At 38.7% G+C, this 19,111-nt stretch overlaps 2 protein-coding genes across 2 annotated transcripts in view; one reads left to right on the top strand and one right to left on the bottom strand.

Moving 5' to 3' along the window:
* Window positions 1–10,197: 10,197 nt before the first annotated feature.
* LOC110459055 (NADPH oxidase 5-like) overlaps window positions 10,198–19,111 on the top strand; it is a 72,498-nt gene continuing 63,584 nt past the window's right edge. Inside the window, exon 1 of the mRNA XM_021511121.1 lies at window positions 10,198–10,509. The gene's annotated coding sequence lies outside the window, so the exon portion shown is untranslated. The remainder of the gene's footprint in view (window positions 10,510–19,111) is intronic.
* Window positions 12,994–13,713, bottom strand: LOC110458872 (RNA-binding protein 25-like). The gene has a single exon (XM_021510832.1). The coding sequence runs from the start codon at window positions 13,711–13,713 to the stop codon at window positions 12,994–12,996; it is 720 nt and encodes a 239-aa protein (XP_021366507.1).

The following is a 19,111-nucleotide window of genomic DNA, read 5'->3' as shown; positions in this document are numbered from 1 at the left end:
ATAGTTTGGCTGCCTGTTGTCAGCTAAAGCATGGGAAAGCTGTATACCAGGAAAATCCTAGTGGTAGATTCGATTTTTACATCGAGTGTGTCGCGGATTTGGGTTCCTCGATCTTCGTTTTCTGTTCAAAGGTCGGTGGTTTTTCTCCGGATAATCCGGCTTTCCTCCACCACCAACACCTGACACGTCCTTGTCAATAGAGCGTAAACCACAAACAAACCAAACTGTTCAGAAGTTAAAAACATTAAAAGACTTCGGAAAGGAAGCCCAATATAATAATCATATCGACTGTCGTTCGATTTACATGCGAATATAGTTTGCTAAGAGAAAATCTATCATTTGAAAATGTGTTATCATTTCGCTTTATTTTAGTTTCTCAAAATATTATCTTGACATTATCTTTGAAATAAAACCGTGAAGACTAACGAGGCCGATTTCAGCATATAATAGCTCACATGTACAGGTTTACTGATGATCTCCAGGTTTAAATGTGCTACTCAATCTTCATTCAACAGACAGCAGGGAAGGATCCAGAAATACATTGTTATATATGTGTGTATTAAACACTGACAGGGACTCCCAACATTTATAACACCACAGAAACACAGGAACCTGATAATTTGTTACAGCTATATTTGGACCTAAACTAAGGTGTTCACAGTAATTTTAGATATTTAAGGGGTTTAGATCGACTTTTGGTAAAAATGACACCCGTAATGATGATAATCTCTATGAGATCGTTGGGGGTGTCATTTTAACCGAAGGTCGATCTAAACCCCTAAAGCATGTAGAATTACTGCGAACACCTTAGTTTAGGTCCAAATATAGCTGTAACAAGTTCTCAGGTCCCTGTGCACAGAACGTGCTCAACAATAAACCCGAACTCGAGGTACGAGTAAACAAAATAGTTTAACACATTTTACAGCAAAGGTGCAGAATTATATTATATGTTGGACTTGGTTTTTATTTAGAAGTGTGAACACAAATGTACACATGTGTCTTGTGTGCCTTATAGCATAGGGACCTCAATTCAATTCAGTTTATTCCGAAAGCAGTACAGCTTATAGGATTCATAACATACATGTGTTTAACATAGTTAGATTAATTAAACACAAGATAGCGGAGGCTGAACAAAGTGAAAGTGAATAGAAATTCCCTCCTTGTCATAAATTGTGCAATTAATAAATGTACTATACAAGATAACAATAAGATTATTAAGTTGTTTTATATTCTTGTAAATTTCACCACAATACGTCTCGGTTTTCCTTTGTATTCTTTACCTAAACGATGAGAACGATCAATGGAAATTTCGTCGACAAGTTCTTTAGCTATTTTCATTTTGGCGAACATAAACTGCCGAACCGCCTAGTATTCTCGTTTGCTCCAACAGGTTTTCCTTCAAAAATCAAGTTATCCCGCATTGACCTTGAGTTTAGGTCGATGTTATCAGCCTTGTACTGCATTACTCCATCTCCAGTACCGTCACACGATCCCTGACTCTCGTAGATGACGACTCAACATTATTGATCCTGGTGAGCAGGGCCAATCCCTTGTTTCTCATCACAAAGGAGGGGTAAATAGCGTAAAAAATGATCGTGGCACTATAATTATTTTCAGAGGAGGAAGTAATTACCGCGCAAAGGTCACATTGTTGAGCATACAGTAATAATGGCTGCAATTTTTAAATTTGAAAAGATAATAAAATACAAATGGCAATGTGAATCTTAAACATCATTTAAAAAATCATGAAAAGAAGAATCATTCAACAATAACAAAGGATATAAAAGTCACTGTAATGTCGACTTGATATTATCAAAGCAATGGCTTCGATGGAGAACCAGACGGGAAACGCAGGGACCTGAAAACTTATTTCAGCTATATTTCGACCTGAATTAAGGTGTTCAGAGAAATTTTACACTTTTTAGGGGTTAAAGTCAAATTTCGATAAAAATGACACCCCAATTAGTTCGTATATATCTTTATATGGTTTGGCATTTATTCTAATCCTCTTAAACGTGTAAAATGTCTCTGGACACCTTTGTTTAGGTCCACATATAGATGTAACACATTTTCTGTGATGAGACACACCTAAGTTATTAGAAACAAACCATATACAACAGTACGGGTACATCTAAAACAAAGTACGAGAAAATGAAACCAGAGACGAAATTGTTGACGGGCAGATTTTCTCTCCACATCCGGCTCGGGTTACATGTTCGAGTCGTACTTTCACTCTATAATTTTCAAGGAAGATCCGGTTTTAATGTTTGTTTTTGTATTTTAATTAATTTACATCTTGAGATGGCGGAAAGATTCATCAATCAATGGTAACCACAACAACGTCAACAGGATACTAATGTTAGTCCTACCTAGTATCCGGTTTGTAGTGCTACTGCCACCGCTGTGATCTTCTGTCGCTCGCGATATTTACAATCGTATAAACGACCGTCGATGTGTTTGTGACTATATGTATCTATATTACCCAGCAGTCTAACTCAGAATACTTTCCGAGGTCACTCATCACGAGCCGAATACGTGTACGCTTGTATGGGAGGACACAAGCTTGATATCCAGGGGTTATACGCTCACTTTAGCTCGGTGCGGATTTTTAAACTTGCTCTGTTGTTCTTTACGTTTTTGATTAGCCCCGCCTTCTAATGCCACGTGACTAAAATCTCGACGGCCTACGTGCTAACGTTAGGAAATACCTTCGGTAACGCGAGATCTCGTCAAGTCATGTGACATGGCTTATGCCATAATTTCCATTGAAAACATGGGTCGGTATAGAAAACGTTGGAAAATATTGTTCGTAATATCTTTGAAGCGTGTTATTGATACCACCTAGTGCATACAGAATAGATCTTTCGATCCATGTGCGAGGCGAACAAAATTGTGGACCTTTTGTTTGCTAAAAAACATAAAATAATTGTGAAATGCACTAATGTAACGGTTCCTGACTTGGAGCATGTATATTTTATAGTTAAAGTGTCAGGGTTTGACATTTTTTATGCCGAATTCTCTCCATTAATTGTCTATGGTATATTAAAATGACCAATAACGAGAAATTCCGAATTCTAGGGTATAAAGCGTTACTTAACATTTCAATAGTCCTAGGCCAGGATTGTATGAACGGGGGGCGTAATTACGGTTGCCCTGGTAGAGGGTCCATGGGGAAGCTCAGAAGCTCCTGGATTTCAACAATTTAGCATCAAATTATGAAGTAGCCAGACTGATAAATATCTCTCTATTTTAGATTAAGTTCTGGTTTCGTTGAACGCACATACACATGATACAAGACAAACAAACACTGAAGTATCAAGTTCTTTCGTTCTAAAAATATTGTAGGCTTTAATGTGGAATACATGTTTGAATATGATAAATTGCCATATTTAATACAATATTAGCAGATCACGATATGTTTTATTTATTTTTTGAAAATGGGGGGGGGGGGGGGGGGGGGGGGAGGCGTTAGAGGAAATAAAGAATATCTATCTTCTATCTATCTATCTATCTATCTACCTGGACCCGCCCCTGCCTATATAGTGTCGACTATATATAGTCAACACTGTCGTAGCGCGACGAAATGATGATGCAAACAACTGATAAAGAGTGGTTAAATAATTTAAATGACCTGTTTAGAAATGTATACAACATCTAGCCTGTTAAATAACCAAGTGTTTATTTCACTCAGCTTTCAATTAATTGCATTTTAAAAGAAACAAACGTATTTTGAGAGTTTTCTTTTAACATTGCTCCCTTAATTGACGTTTACAGTGTGGTCTAACCAGTCAATAACTCTCTAACTGGAGTCGCGGATATACATGAGGATACGTGTTTGTTAAGACAGAGTAATTCTTCTTAGAAACGATTATTTACAAGTGTATAGATTGTACAGGTTGAATAACTGATTCAATAATATGTAACACGTGTTTATAAAAACATATTATTTAGAAGCACGTGGTAATTAAATTAAGACTGTATTTCTAAGTTTATATAATTGTTGCAAGTTACGCGTGTTAACTTAGTTTTTTTAAACTTAAAGAAACGAATGTTTACCACATGTAGGATTTTATATAACTACTACACAAACTTGTTTACGTGTACAAAGTAAGTAATACGTGGTGTAAAATATCTCAAAACTATCACTGTCAGAACAAAAAGTAATATTATTGTAGTTGGGTAGAGAAAATAACCATCGTTTGTATTCATATCATTATATAATTTATCATGTAATTTAATTCTGTAAATGACCTTTAAAGCTTCAAACACCCGATCCGTGTATTAAGGGTAAGACGTACGGAATACATGTACATAACGTTCTTGCCTGATGAAGTAAACAGACTGTCCCGTGTTCACACACACGTATCTACAGTATATAGTTCTATAGGTCTGTGTCCACACAAACGTATCTACAGTATATAGTTATATAGGTCTGTGTTCACACATACGTATCTACAGTATATAGTTATATAGGTCTGTGTTCACACAAACGTATCTACAGTATATAGTTATATAGGTCTGTGTTCACACAAACGTATCTACAGTATATAGTTATATAGGTCTGTGTTCACACAAACGTATCTACAGTATATAGTTATATAGGTCTGTGTTCACACAAACGTATCTACAGTATATAGTTATATAGGTCTGTGTTCACACAAACGTATCTACAGTATATAGTTATATAGGTCTGTGTTCACACAAACGTATCTACAGTATATAGTTATATAGGTCTGTGTTCACACAAACGTATCTACAGTATATAGTTATATAGGTCTGTGTTCACACAAACGTATCTACAGTATATAGTTATATAGGTCTGTGTTCACACAAACGTATCTACAGTATATAGTTATATAGGTCTGTGTTCACACAAACGTATCTACAGTATATAGTTATATAGGTCTGTGTTCACACAAACGTATCTACAGTATATAGTTATATAGGTCTGTGTTCACACAAACGTATCTACAGTATATAGTTATATAGGTCTGTGTTCACACAAACGTATCTACAGTATATAGTTATATAGGTCTGTGTTCACACAAACGTATCTACAGTATATAGTTATATAGGTCTGTGTTCACACAAACGTATCTACAGTATATAGTTATATAGGTCTGTGTTCACACAAACGTATCTACAGTATATAGTTATATAGGTCTGTGTTCACACAAACGTATCTACAGTATATAGTTATATAGGTCTGTGTTCACACAAACGTATCTACAGTATATAGTTATATAGGTCTGTGTTCACACAAACGTATCTACAGTATATAGTTATATAGGTCTGTGTTCACACAAACGTATCTACAGTATATAGTTATATAGGTCTGTGTTCACACAAACGTATCTACAGTATATAGTTATATAGGTCTGTGTTCACACAAACGTATCTACAGTATATAGTTATATAGGTCTGTGTTCACACAAACGTATCTACAGTATATAGTTATATAGGTCTGTGTTCACACAAACGTATCTACAGTATATAGTTATATAGGTCTGTGTTCACACAAACGTATCTACAGTATATAGTTATATAGGTCTGTGTTCACACAAACGTATCTACAGTATATAGTTATATAGGTCTGTGTTCACACAAACGTATCTACAGTATATAGTTATATAGGTCTGTGTTCACACAAACGTATCTACAGTATATAGTTATATAGGTCTGTGTTCACACAAACGTATCTACAGTATATAGTTATATAGGTCTGTGTTCACACAAACGTATCTACAGTATATAGTTATATAGGTCTGTGTTCACACAAACGTATCTACAGTATATAGTTATATAGGTCTGTGTTCACACAAACGTATCTACAGTATATAGTTATATAGGTCTGTGTTCACACAAACGTATCTACAGTATATAGTTATATAGGTCTGTGTTCACACAAACGTATCTACAGTATATAGTTATATAGGTCTGTGTTCACACAAACGTATCTACAGTATATAGTTATATAGGTCTGTGTTCACACAAACGTATCTACAGTATATAGTTATATAGGTATGTGTTCACACAAACGTATCTACAGTATAGTTATATAGGTCTGTGTCCACACAAACGTATCTACAGTAAATAGTTATATAGGTCTGTGTTCATACAAACGTATCTACAGTATAGTTATATAGGTCTGTGTTCACACAAACGTATCTATAGTATAATTATAAAGGTCTGTGTTCACACAAACGTATATACAGTATATAGTTATATAGGTCTGTGTTCACCCAAACGTATCTATAGTATAATTATAAAGGTCTGTGTTCACACAAACGTATATACAGTATATAGTTATATAGGTCTGTGTTCACACAAACGTATCTATAGTATAATTATAAAGGTCTGTGTTCACACAAACGTATCTACAGTATATAGTTATATAGGTCTGTGTTCACACAAACGTATATACAGTATATAGTTATATAGGTCTGTGTTCACACAAACATATCTACAGTAAATAGTTATATAGGTCTGTGTTCATACAAACGTATCTACAGTATAGTTATATAGGTCTGTGTTCACACAAACGTATCTTCAGTATAGTTATATATGTCTGTGTCCACACAAACGTATCTACAGTATAGTTATATAGGTCTGTATAGTTATATAGGTCTGTGTTCACACAAACATATCTACAGTATAGTTATATAGGTGTGTATCCACACAAACGTATCTACAGTATATAGTTATATAGGTCTGTGTTTACACAAACAAATCTACAGTATAGTTATTTAGGTCTGTGTTTACACAAACGTATCTACAGTATATAGTTATATAGGTCTGATTTATTTTACCCTTTTTATGGGTGTAGATATTCGGTAAAAAATTGCTACCATCCTTTAGAATTGGTAGCTGTACCAGCCATTTTGAGGTGTTTCCACATTGTAATAAATAGTCTGTCTACTTTGATTGGCTCGCTAGCATACTTTACATGCAGTTTTGAGGTTTCTCTTGTGAAACAAATTTCTATTATAAATACTTACCACAGTCATTATACTGCATATTTCAACCCTCCTTCTCCTTACATACGTAAATAGAGAATTTTCCCCACTGGGGAACCCCTGGAGTTGCAACTTCTCGAGAAAAGCCCGTCTGAGTGAGCCTTCCCGAGATAGCATCCAACCGTGAAGGTGGAGCCGTTCTGGTCCCGAGTAGAACTGCCGGGACCTCGGTTGGGACAGCAACACAGTACAAGGGTGTAGAAGAATCTTCTCCAACACCCTGCCCACCAGATTGAAGGAAGGAAACGCATATGCGTACATTCCCGACCAGTCCTGGGATAGAGCATCCACCGCCATGGCAATAGGATCTGGAACCGGAACCACAATCGTTGTCGAAAGTTCAGGGCCGTGGCAAACAGATCCACATGGGGTCTGTCCCAAACCAGGCAAAGAGACCGGAACACCGAACGCTTGAGGGTTCATTCGGTGAGAACCGGGCTCCTAGACCGGGACAGAGTGTCGGCCAGAACATTCAGACGACCTGGGAGGTACCTCACCGTGAGATCGAGACTGATCTCCTGACACAGCAACAGCAGAGCCGGGGAACGGGTGCCCCCTGTCGCTGCAGATATGCCACCCGTGACTTCTTCCTCCTACGCCTGGAGGTGCAAGAAACCTGCCTCTTCCTGCCAGCGCCATTGCCTGCAGAACTGTGGCGTGCATCCTCAGACGCAAACGGGTCCAACCTCATCTCAGATTGCATTGAGGGAAGGACCCCGCCAAACAATTCCTCGCCAGTCAAGGGAGCCTCCAAAAGGGTAGCCCGATAGGAATCGCCGACTGGCAGTCCAGGAAGGACTGACACTCCGGACCTGGTATTAGTGTGGTCCTGACACTCCGGTCCTGAGATTATGTGACCTGACACTCCGGTCTTGGTATTAGTGTGGTCCTGACACTCCGGTCCTGGTATTAGTGTGGTCCTGACACTCCGGTCCTGGTATTTGTGTGGTCCTGACAACCCGGTCCTGGTATAAGTGTGGTCCTGACACTCCGGTCCTGGTATAAGCGTGGTCCTGAATCTCCGGTCCTGGGATTATGTGACCTGACACTCCGGTCTTGGTATTAGTGTGGTCCTGAAACTCCGGTCCTGGTATTAGTGTGGTCCTGAAACTCCGGTCCTGGTATTAGTGTGACCAGACACTCCGGTCCTGGTATTAGTGTGACCTGCTATCTGACTGTAAAGTAGTACTAGCGCGGAATTAGATTAGATTTGCTATCTAAGTCGGTGGTACTAGTCATTGGTTGCATGCTATTCATGTTATCTCTTTCTCATTGGATATTGTTGCTAGGGTATTTACACTAGATCACATACATATATTTTGTAATAGGGTTTGTAAAGGCATTGAAAAGGAATAATCCTGCAGTTATGCGACGTAACCTTGTTCACAACATGCGTATGAGAGAAACACCACAGTACCACCTGACCAACTGGTTAACAGTTGTCCGCTCTTTGACGCACTGACCACCAAATTATATATAAATTCTCAGCATAACTACGCGAGCATCTACATACACATCTATCTTAAACTATACTATTACTGCTTACTAATAAATAATGTTGTTTGTAGACAGACAGACAGTCTTTATTTCCAATTTTACAAGAGATTAAAGTCAATCAAAACATACATATATGCTCACATTTCAATTTACATATAGATAGCGTTCATCTATAGAAAAAGAAGAGAGTTACAATAATGTGTCCATCTCACTCACCATTCTTTCTAGATTAATTGGCATATTGATCATCATATTTTTCCACTCGTAGTCTTCTAGTAGTATATTCACACGATCTCCTAACAAGAAACTACAGTGGTTTTCATCCTCTAAGTTTGTAGATGAAATATAGGAGGGAACTTCTAAAGCATTCACCACACCATCCATCATTAAGTCCCGCGTTTTAAACAATTTCGGACCCTCAAGCGGAAAATAAAAAGACAATATCAGCAGTAGATTTACCACAAAGATTACATAATACATTATCGCGTTCAAATGTAAATGAATATTTCATGAGCTCTATTAACTGCCACATGCATTTATGCGATTTTTGCTTGGTACTCAGTTCTAATATGGGGTGGATTCCCTGATAACTGTGTATGGCAGAATAACGAAAATCGAAGCAATTCCGCTTTTGTAGATAGTGTATCTCTCCACTGTATGTGATATAATCTGTAATAAATCTTTTAATAAAACGTTTCCAGCATAATTTTGGAGGTACAAATATGTTGGTGAAAAAGTCAATTAAAAATGGTTCTATATCAAACTTTTTCAAGATGCTGAATACATCTGGACTAAATCCTACAATACAATGCCTGTATAAACTGCTTACTAATAAATAATGCTGTTGGTAGCCATCTTAGCTTTTTGGAAAGCTAATACTTGTGTTATATACTAGAAGGGAGGACAGTTGTCAATTTCGAACATTCAAAATCGCATTTCTAGTTGACGTACAAAAATGCTTGGTACCGCTGGGAAGATAGATATTTTTTCTTTCTTTTAAAATACTCCTATATAAACGTAAAATGTATTCTACTTCTGCAGACATGTACTCCGTTTCCTCTAAAACACACGCCATTTCCAGTTTCAAATATGTTTACAGTCAAAGAGACACTTTTTTCCATATTCATGAGGTTGACGTCAACCACGTGCCGAAATATGAAATGTTGATTGGCTGGTAATTTTAAGGGTAGAAATGGCTGCGCTTTTCGGAATCATTCCAGCCATTCCACCATATGTTTCGGAACGTGGCTAACGTCACCTTATGAATGCAATGGCATATTTTTACTGACAGTTGATTGAAACCGCTAAAACATGTAAAATTACTCTAAACACCTTAGTTTAGGTCCAAATACGTATACAATGTATAGTTGTACAAATTCTCAGGTCCCTGTGGTACCGACATTGTAGAAAGAATAGTGAGCCGCTCCGTCGTTAGGAATGAGGTTTATCGGTGTCGGGTACAGAACAATAAACGTAAAATCATAAAAAACAAATAGTGTAAGTGATAAAATATATAAGATCCGTTTGAATCGTTTTCAAGTAGACAAGAATGTCTTTCAGTCGCCAAACCTGTGGTCTAAGCCAATAGAACCGACTTTAAACAGCCAATCGAATCCGACCTTTAAACAGCCAATGAATTGTCAACTTACAAAATACAACATATGATCTTAGCTCACTTGAGTGAATCTGTTTGGAATCGTTGACGCGTGAGCAGTGTTTAGTGTCAGGAGTGTAGACTTTAGGTAACACTAGCTCGGCGTGCATCTGTAGTGGTTACCTACCGGCGCACCTGACAGGACGTGCTCAAGGTCCCGAGAATTATTATACAGGTCGTATATCTTAATTTATTACCAAGTGTTAATAATAGTGCGTGCTATTCAATAGTGCATCATCATTTAACTTGGACAATTTAGAAGAACATTCAAGTTGGATTAAGGAGGCCTGATGTTGGAGCTCTCTAAATAGTGAGGTACCAAAACGTCACGTCTTTTAATTGGTGAGTACCAAGCGAGTCCTACATGCGTTGATTTAATGTGTTATAATTATTTTTGCTGGTGTATGAAATTGTTACTTGAAATTGACAGGTCACTTTTTGAGATACCGGGAATTTTTGTAAAGGACATCTCTCAAATATCAGATAGATTTTAATACCGCCGCTTGGACAATGGCAGGGAAACAATGAAATATTAACTGTGTTATAACGCACAAATGGCGTCTGATGTAAAGTGTCGTTCGTTGTAAGACGACTGTCAGAATTGTGTCTTCTCGCTGTAAGTTCTACATTGCTTAAGCTTCAGTCACACATTCAGGATTTTTACTGCCGTCCTTGATAGGACCACTCCCGATTAAAATTTGTCAAAAGTCTGATCAAGATCAAGAAAACATTTTTTTAATCACGACAACAATCAGATATTGTTCAGGAAGCGTCCCGATTCAGCCGTTTCCAGACGAATGAGTCCCGATTCTCCCGTTCTCAATCCGAATCTGATCTGATTTGTATCTTCCGCATTGTAAAAAACGACCGAATCTGTCCCGACAGCGTTACGATTCTCCCGAACGCGACCCGACAGAGATCAGACAGTGACTGGACAGTGGAACGACGCATTCGGCAAGATCTGGACGCTATCTGGACTTAATCGGCAAGAAACGGCATTGAAAAATGTCTCCAAATATTGCCCGTTCATCACGACAGCGTCCCGATCCCCATGACACCGTCCAGACAACACAAGATATTGTTACGATTTTGATCCGATACAGCAGAATCCGTCACGGCATAGTCACGATTGTAATCCGACTAGACAAAATCGGCTGAGTTTCCCGAATGTTACGGTACGCACCTAACTGTCGGGAGTGCTTGGCCAACCTCTCCGGACCATTCCCGATCCATAGGACTCTGTTACGAACGTATACGACTACGTTCAGACAATGATAGGACATTCCAGATAATTGGGGATAGTTATCCGACGTTTTCGTGTCGTAGCGCAGTCTGATCTCAAACGGGAGCCACAATCGCCACTGTGTGAACGTCGCATTATAAAGTACTACTATACACATCAACCAGAGCTTCCGCCACACGTTCTGTCTCTATTCCTTTGAGCGCTACAGCCTCCGGATAACGTGTTGCGTAATCTGCAATTGTCAAAATATACCGATTTCCTCGGTCGGTCACTGGTTGTAGAGGTCCAACAAGATATATTGCCACTCGTTGAAACGGGATGTTGATCAGAGGCATAGTACCAAGGGGTACTTTAGATACACGTCCTTTTGGAAAAGTCCTCTGACATTCATCGCACGATCGACAAAATCTTGTTATGTCACTGCTTGCTCCAGGCCAGTAGAACTCAACCATAACACGATCACTCGTCCGCTTGGCGCCAAGATGTCCCGACATCATGGAATCATGCGCGAGTCGAAGTACGGCATCCCGATACTTTGTTGGTACCACAAGCTGTTTAAAAGTCCGTCCATTAGCCACTGCAGGACTCTGATATTTTCTATAGATCAATCCATGCTGCTTGAAAAATTTGGACTTCCCTCCATCACGTCTTTCCTTGACATCCTCTCGCATAGCCATACCTCTAGCTGTACTTAAAGTAGGGTCTTCCTCTTGAGCTTGCTTGATGTCAGCTGGTTGCACATCCACCAATGCCTTTGGTATTTTGAGTGGACGATATGGTTGTTCTTCACGTTGAGCTTGCGCTCTCGTTTTTACTGCAGCTACACGTTCCTTACCATAATCCCAACTAGAATCCGGATCATCTGGTGCTCTTACGCCTTCAATGTTTCCTAAGATTAGTTCATAGATTGGATTCTCCATACACCAAGCATCTACTGAGCCAACATAGTAGGGCGTATCTACCAACACCTTTGCAATCGGTACTTGGAGATGACTCCCATTAGTTAACTGAGCCTTTGTAGCCAAAGTCCGTTTAAGCACCACGCCACTACATCCAGTGTCCCTCAACACAGTCACTAGTTGGTTGCCAACCAATCCTTCAACCACCGGCATCCTACTCTGTGCTATGCCTGTCCTATGTGTTTCATCTATCACCTCATTGTCTACATCAGGAAGTTCTGTTAACCCTTCATTGTGTTTCACCAAACCCCTTTTCCAATTTCTAGGTCTCCGTTGGTTTTGCTCCGTCTCGGTCACCGTAGAAAGAACCCGATTTCCACCTGATTTCTTAGGACAGTTGTACGAAATATGATCGATGCTCCCGCAGATATAACATTGTCTATGCTTCTTTTTGTCCTTGTCCTTACCATTGGCGTTAGTCGGCGAAGATGACTTATACGTGTCGGACCGCTCTCGCTTTTGTCCACGAGGAAAGTTTTTTCCCGCGTTCTTATGCTTCACGAGACCAGATATGTTGCCCCTAGCTTCAGCATACTGGTCCGCTTATTTTGTCATATCATCTAGTATTTAAGGGTTACGTTCCTTTAGCCACAATATAAGCTCCGGAACAAATGCTTGTAGAAACTAGTTTCGCACAATCAGGTCTTTGAGTGCCTCATATGTCTTTGCTGTATTCGCCATTTCTCGCCATCGTTCCATGTAACTTTCGAGACGCACGCCGTACTGTGAACACGTTTCTCCCGATTCCGGCCTACACAGATATAATTTATTCCTATAACCTTCCTCGGTCAGCTCAAAGCGTTTTAACAATGCTTTCTTGAGTGTGTCAAAATCGAACGCCTGTTCCACAGGTAACCTTGTATACACGTCGAGTGCTCGCCCCTTAAGCAACGCGCCTAAGTTGGTCCCCCAACTACTCCTTTCCCACTTTTGGGCAGACGCATACTGCTCAAAACGCCTAATGTAAGAGTCAATATTGTCCTTATCCTGCTCGAAAGGTGGAAGTTTCGGTCCGCGCGTTGATGATTTCATACCACGGTCAAATTTGGACATGTTAGGCTTTTGCTCTACCTCTAACAGTTCAAGTTTCCGGCTATGTTCACGAACCGCACGCTCATCTCGTTCCTTCTCCATCTCCATCTTAAGCTGTAATTTCATGTCACGTTCCTGACTTTCGCGTTTTTCCTTGATAAGGTCGAGCTCATGCAATCGATCAGCCTCCGCAAGTTTCTCCTCGCGTTCACGTTGACGTTGACGATCCTCGCGTTCACGTTCACGCTCATCGCGTTCCCGCGCTTGTTCCTCTCGAACGAACTTGGTAAGTGCCTCACCCTCAAGTTTCATTTCAGTCCCTATATCAATTAATTCTTTTACATAAGACTTCTTGATTTTAAGTGTTATAACATTGACCAATTAAGCAAAATGGCATACACGTATATTTTAAAATCTTAATTTCCTAGTACTGGACATACGTCAACAATTACCCACATCAAAATAGACAATACAATCATCCCTCCGCTGCCACCAAAAATTGTAACGGGATGAGCGCTTGTCTATCTATGTAGATAATAAAACACTGACGACTATCCTACAGTACACATATATTTATTTACAATGACAAATAATGACTAAGAAATACATATAGCACCTGATTCTCACACCCTTTCACACCTTTGACAGAACACAACAAATTACACAGCAGAACTAAATTACATATGGGCTGTGATCCACTATTGCTGTAATTTATATATATATATCTAGCGTCAGTATCTATAGTCTACCACTGTACAAGTGGGCAGTATTCCACAAATGATGTACAATGTTAATTCCTTATCGGGTACCAGCACCGTCACACTTTACTAGTGGGCAGAGTTCCACTTTCAGCGTACAACGATACCAGTCACATGCCTTCACACTCCATAGCCGTGAACAACATCCATCATGAGTGAAGGTGGTATACATACTGGTCCTTCATTCCTCATCGGACAGCCTGGACCACTGGTTTACCTCATCAGTCACCTCGTGCACAGTCTTAGGCTAACCAAGACACACCATGACCTCATCGGAACCATCGGACTCAACAATATCGGGAATAAACTACAATATAATGAATACGATCTAATCACTAACTATTCCCTTTCATTTCATAACTTCAGTTTAATTATATTCAACAAAATAACACTGAAATTAATATATCAGTGGAAAATATGGCGAAGTCGCCTTGCGCGCAATACTATAAGCCACAATGTATGGTAAACACAAACGTCACGTGACCCTATAAAGCATACTGTACCCGTTTATAAACTATTCAGAAGTTATAAATCATATCTGTCTCTGCGGTACAGTGTTTTGTTCTAGTAAAACATGATATGCAATATGTCTACATGACAATATAGTCGCAACATTACAAACTATCCAAACAATAACAATCGCGCACCTGTACATACCTGTACGATAGCGACTCTATAAATAGATCAGCTTACGCCTACATGAATCTGCCCTTACGCGTTTCATCTGACTCCCGTCAATGAGATGAAACCCGTAAGGGCAGATTCATGTAGGCGCGAAACACGTAAACCAACCAACCAATCTTGTTTATGGCTTTTTATCTCACAGCAAATCATATAAAATAGCACATAAACTACAAAATACAAGTGCAATGTCCTGGTGGGTATAGCACTCAGCGAAAGCTGTGGTTTTCGTTATTCTATATCCCGTATATGCGTTCTTAGCAGGTAACGGTGACAATGGACCTGTTATTTTCACGTATTCAGGGTTAGGGTTGATCATGATTCTATCGCAGATTAGAACACGATTCGTTTGCAACGCGTGTTTTGATTGGATACGGACCATGTTCTAATCTGCGATAGAATCATGATCAATCGTGTTAAGCTCCTCCCATCGCACTTAAGCCACGCCCCGTTTCTAACAAAAACAATATGGCGTGAAGCTCGCCTCATAGCGAAATCCCGCTGATAAGGCTAGTAGGCAACAGAAACGACCGATGAAATGTATAATTTGTTGAATGAATTAAAAAGTAAAAAGTACACATTCCTTGTTCTTTCCTCCATTTATTACTTAAAATTTCGTTCCATCCGTGTGAAGGCATCTTTTTAGATCCGAAATCAAATGAAACCTTTCACATGTGTCGTATGCATTTACACAAAACTCTTCACAAATCTATACAAATAATCACCGATTTTGTCGATAAGCACAGATTGGTATGCATACTGACATGGAAATTTAAGAACTTGGTCAATATTAATCCAAATGTGTCGTATAAACTTTGGTAACAGGACGTTCACGAACAATCCAAATATTCAGCCTCGTCAACATACAGATCGAGCGCTCGCCAGTATGGGCGGGGTCAAATGACCGACTTTTGAAAGCTTCTTTCCGATTGGTCAGTCCACTGCGGAATGACACGTCGCCAGTTCAGGTCACGAAGTATTTTACTACGTACTTTTAAACAAGGAAATACAATGTTTCTAAACATATTAGCGTGGTTTATTTGTTAAGGTGTGTTAGAATGGGGATAGTACGTTGTTTTTCGTGTCTATACTGGCGATTAGAACATGAAATTTGGTTTAAACTCTCGACCTATCGGTCTCGAGTTCAAACCCAAATTTCATTTACTAATCGCCAGTATAGCCACTCAAAACAACGTACTATCCCCTAATTAGAACATGGTCCGTATCCATTAAAACACGCGTTGCAAACGAATCGTGTTAGAATACTAAATAGAACTATGTACAGTTTATATTGATGGATTTAACTTCTTAACATGTTTTTGAAATGTAATGATAAACTTGTCTTGTATTTGGTGGCCTAAACAGTGTAATATAAATTAATATAATTAATATACATTGACGGTTGTATGTTTAAAAATTGTAATATAATTGAAATGTAATCATTATGTATAAATAGTGAAATACTCGATTGTGAACTCTTATGTAGTGCTGTTTTATTCTATATTATCTGTTTGAAAGTGTAATATTTAAATGTAAACTTTAAACCCCCAAAAAGTATCAAAACCTTATTTATACCCAACATATACAACAAAGCTACATGTCACACAGGTAACTTTCACACTGGTAACTTTCACACAGGTAAGTTACCTGGGGGGTAAGTATGAGACAGACTATAATTGGTTTGCCATTTTCTTCTTAAATCAAGACTTTCCTTTGTTATATAAAAAGTGGGGGAAACGAGAACACCCCCTTGAGGCGCTACACATATAATAAAAACTTACCTAGAATTATATATATATGAGAAACGATATTCAGCTATATTAATAAAGCTGAACAACGTTTCTTATTTTAACCCACCATGGGTTATTATTTTAAACTATTATTATATAAATATTATATTATTTTAAAATCTTATCTTAAATCGACATGATTTAAGTGTTATTAACACTTAAACCATGGTGATTTTCATCTGAAACGTTTCGTTCTATGGGTGTCATTTTCCATTTATTTAAATGTGTATTATTTAATGTAATCAACTTCAGTGTTACGGTTACCCGTCTGTCCTTGAATAAATATTATTCTCATTTTTGTGTTTATATTTTCCCCCCAAAAAAGTGAGAAATGGGAAGTTGTTTTTGTTTAACTGTTGAATTTTCTGAAACTGACTTGCTAACAGAAACTCATTTAAATTTCTTATGAAATAATCGCATTCAAAATCAGTAGTAAAACTAATCTGTTTGGCTGGAGGGCTGCCCGTACAGATATAGATCAGTATGATGTTTATGTATGTCGGCAGAAACCATTCTTTTAAAAAACTTCTGTTGTCGACTAAAAAATGGAAGACAAAAATGTCATGTCTGAGAATCAGTCACCCGTGAAACCGGTATCGATAGTAAAGGAACAGGGTTCATATTTAACCAGCTTTGTCAGTTTGTTTTGTAAATTGTTTTTAATTTGTAATCTTTTAATAGTGCATCAAAATTAAACCTTTCAAAAGTTGTGGAATTAAAAAGGATCTACAAATATGGCTTTTGATAAATATATATGGGATTAAAAAAAACTTTCACTGGTTTCAACTGATGGCATCGTAATTCAACTATTTGAACACGCCATTTACTGGGGGTCGCTGTACCAGACACAATTAATACTTTAGTTTCCGAAAAGAATTGTTTATCGCCAATACTGGGTAGTCACGCCAGCCTTTCACTGGTATATTTGTACAGACGCCATTCGAGGTTGAGGCGAACACGAACTCGATTTGAGACAAAATCATAGTTAACACCATAATTTAAGTTCTATTTTTAAAGAAATGAGAATGCAAAAATCAGGTCGCGATGAAGTTTTGCAGGTAATCCGACTGCAGTTGTTATCGACACTTTCAGAGGCCTCTGTATCAACAACATTTGTTATCGACTCTTACAGAGGCCATTGTGTCAACAACATTTGTTATCGACACTTTCAGAGGCCAGTTTGTCAACAACATTTGTTATAGACTCTTACAGAGGCCATTTTGTCAACAGCAGTTATTATCGACACTTTCAGAGGCCTCTGTGTCAACAACATTTGTTATCGACTCTTACAGAGGCCATTGTGTCAACAACATTTGTTATCGACTCTTACGGAGGCCATTGTGTCAACAGCAGTTGTTATCGACACTTTCAGAGGCCTCTGTGTCAACACCAGTTGTTATCGACACTTACAGAGGCCACTGTGTCAACAACATTTGTTATCGACACTTACATAGGCCATTGTGTCAACAGGAGTTGTTATCGACTCTTACATAGGCCATTGTGTCAACAACAGTTGTTATGGACACTTACAGAGTCCATTGTGTCAACAACAGTTGTTATCGACACTTACAGAGGCCATTGGGTCAACAGCAGTTGTTATCGACACTTACAGAGGCCATTGTGTCAATAGCAGTTGTTATCGACTCTTACTGAGGCCATTGTGTCAACACCAGTTGTTATCGACTCTTACAGAGGCCATTGTGTCAACAACATTTGTTATCGACTCTTACAGAGGCCATTGTGTCAACAACATTTGTTATCGACACTTACAGAGGCCATTGTGTCAATAGCAGTTGTTATCGACTCTTACTGAGGCCATTGTGTCAACAGCAGTTGTTATCGACCCTTTCAGAGGCCATTGTGTCAACAACAGTTGTTATCGACTCTTACAGAGACCATTGGGTCAACAGCAGTTGTTATCGACTCTTACAGAAGCCATTGGGTCAACAGCAGTTGTTATCGACTCTTACAGAGGCCATTGTGTCAACAACAGTTGTTATCGACTCTTACAGAGGCCATTGTGTCAACAACAGTTGTTATCGACTCTTACAGAGGCCATTGTGTCAACAGCAGTTGTTATCGACTCTTACAGAGGCCACTGTGTCAACAACATTTGTTATCGACTCTTACAGAGGCCAAACCAGGCCGAAGTAAATTACAAACACGGCACAGTTTTATAGTTTTAATTTGACATATTAATCGAGTGCTTAATAAACACGTATTTGAGACCATTAGGCCGAATAAAGTACAAACACGACACATTTATTTAAATATATTTTTATAACGAATCGAGTATTAAGCAAACATATTTCAACAGACACGGCCGAAGTAAATTACAAACACGGCACAGTTCCATAGTTTTATTCTGATTACACCAAATTATCATAGGTGAACAAAGCACAGACACGTTGTTGATTATGAGGCGATCGAGCTGCCGACAGACAAGGGTGATGCTTGACACCGCCCGCGGCAGCTCGAAGT

Source organism: Mizuhopecten yessoensis, unplaced genomic scaffold, assembly GCF_002113885.1.
Source record: "Mizuhopecten yessoensis strain PY_sf001 unplaced genomic scaffold, ASM211388v2 scaffold1311, whole genome shotgun sequence".
In the NCBI taxonomy this organism is placed as follows: Eukaryota; Metazoa; Mollusca; class Bivalvia; order Pectinida; family Pectinidae; genus Mizuhopecten; species Mizuhopecten yessoensis.
The sequence above is the reverse complement of the archived record's forward strand: the minus strand, read 5'-3'. Positions and strand labels throughout refer to the sequence as shown.

Bases quoted from the DNA above. Each gene is read 5' to 3' on its own strand.
- LOC110458872 (XM_021510832.1), bottom strand. From the start codon at position 13,713: ATGAAACTTGAGGGTGAGGCACTTACCAAGTTCGTTCGAGAGGAACAA.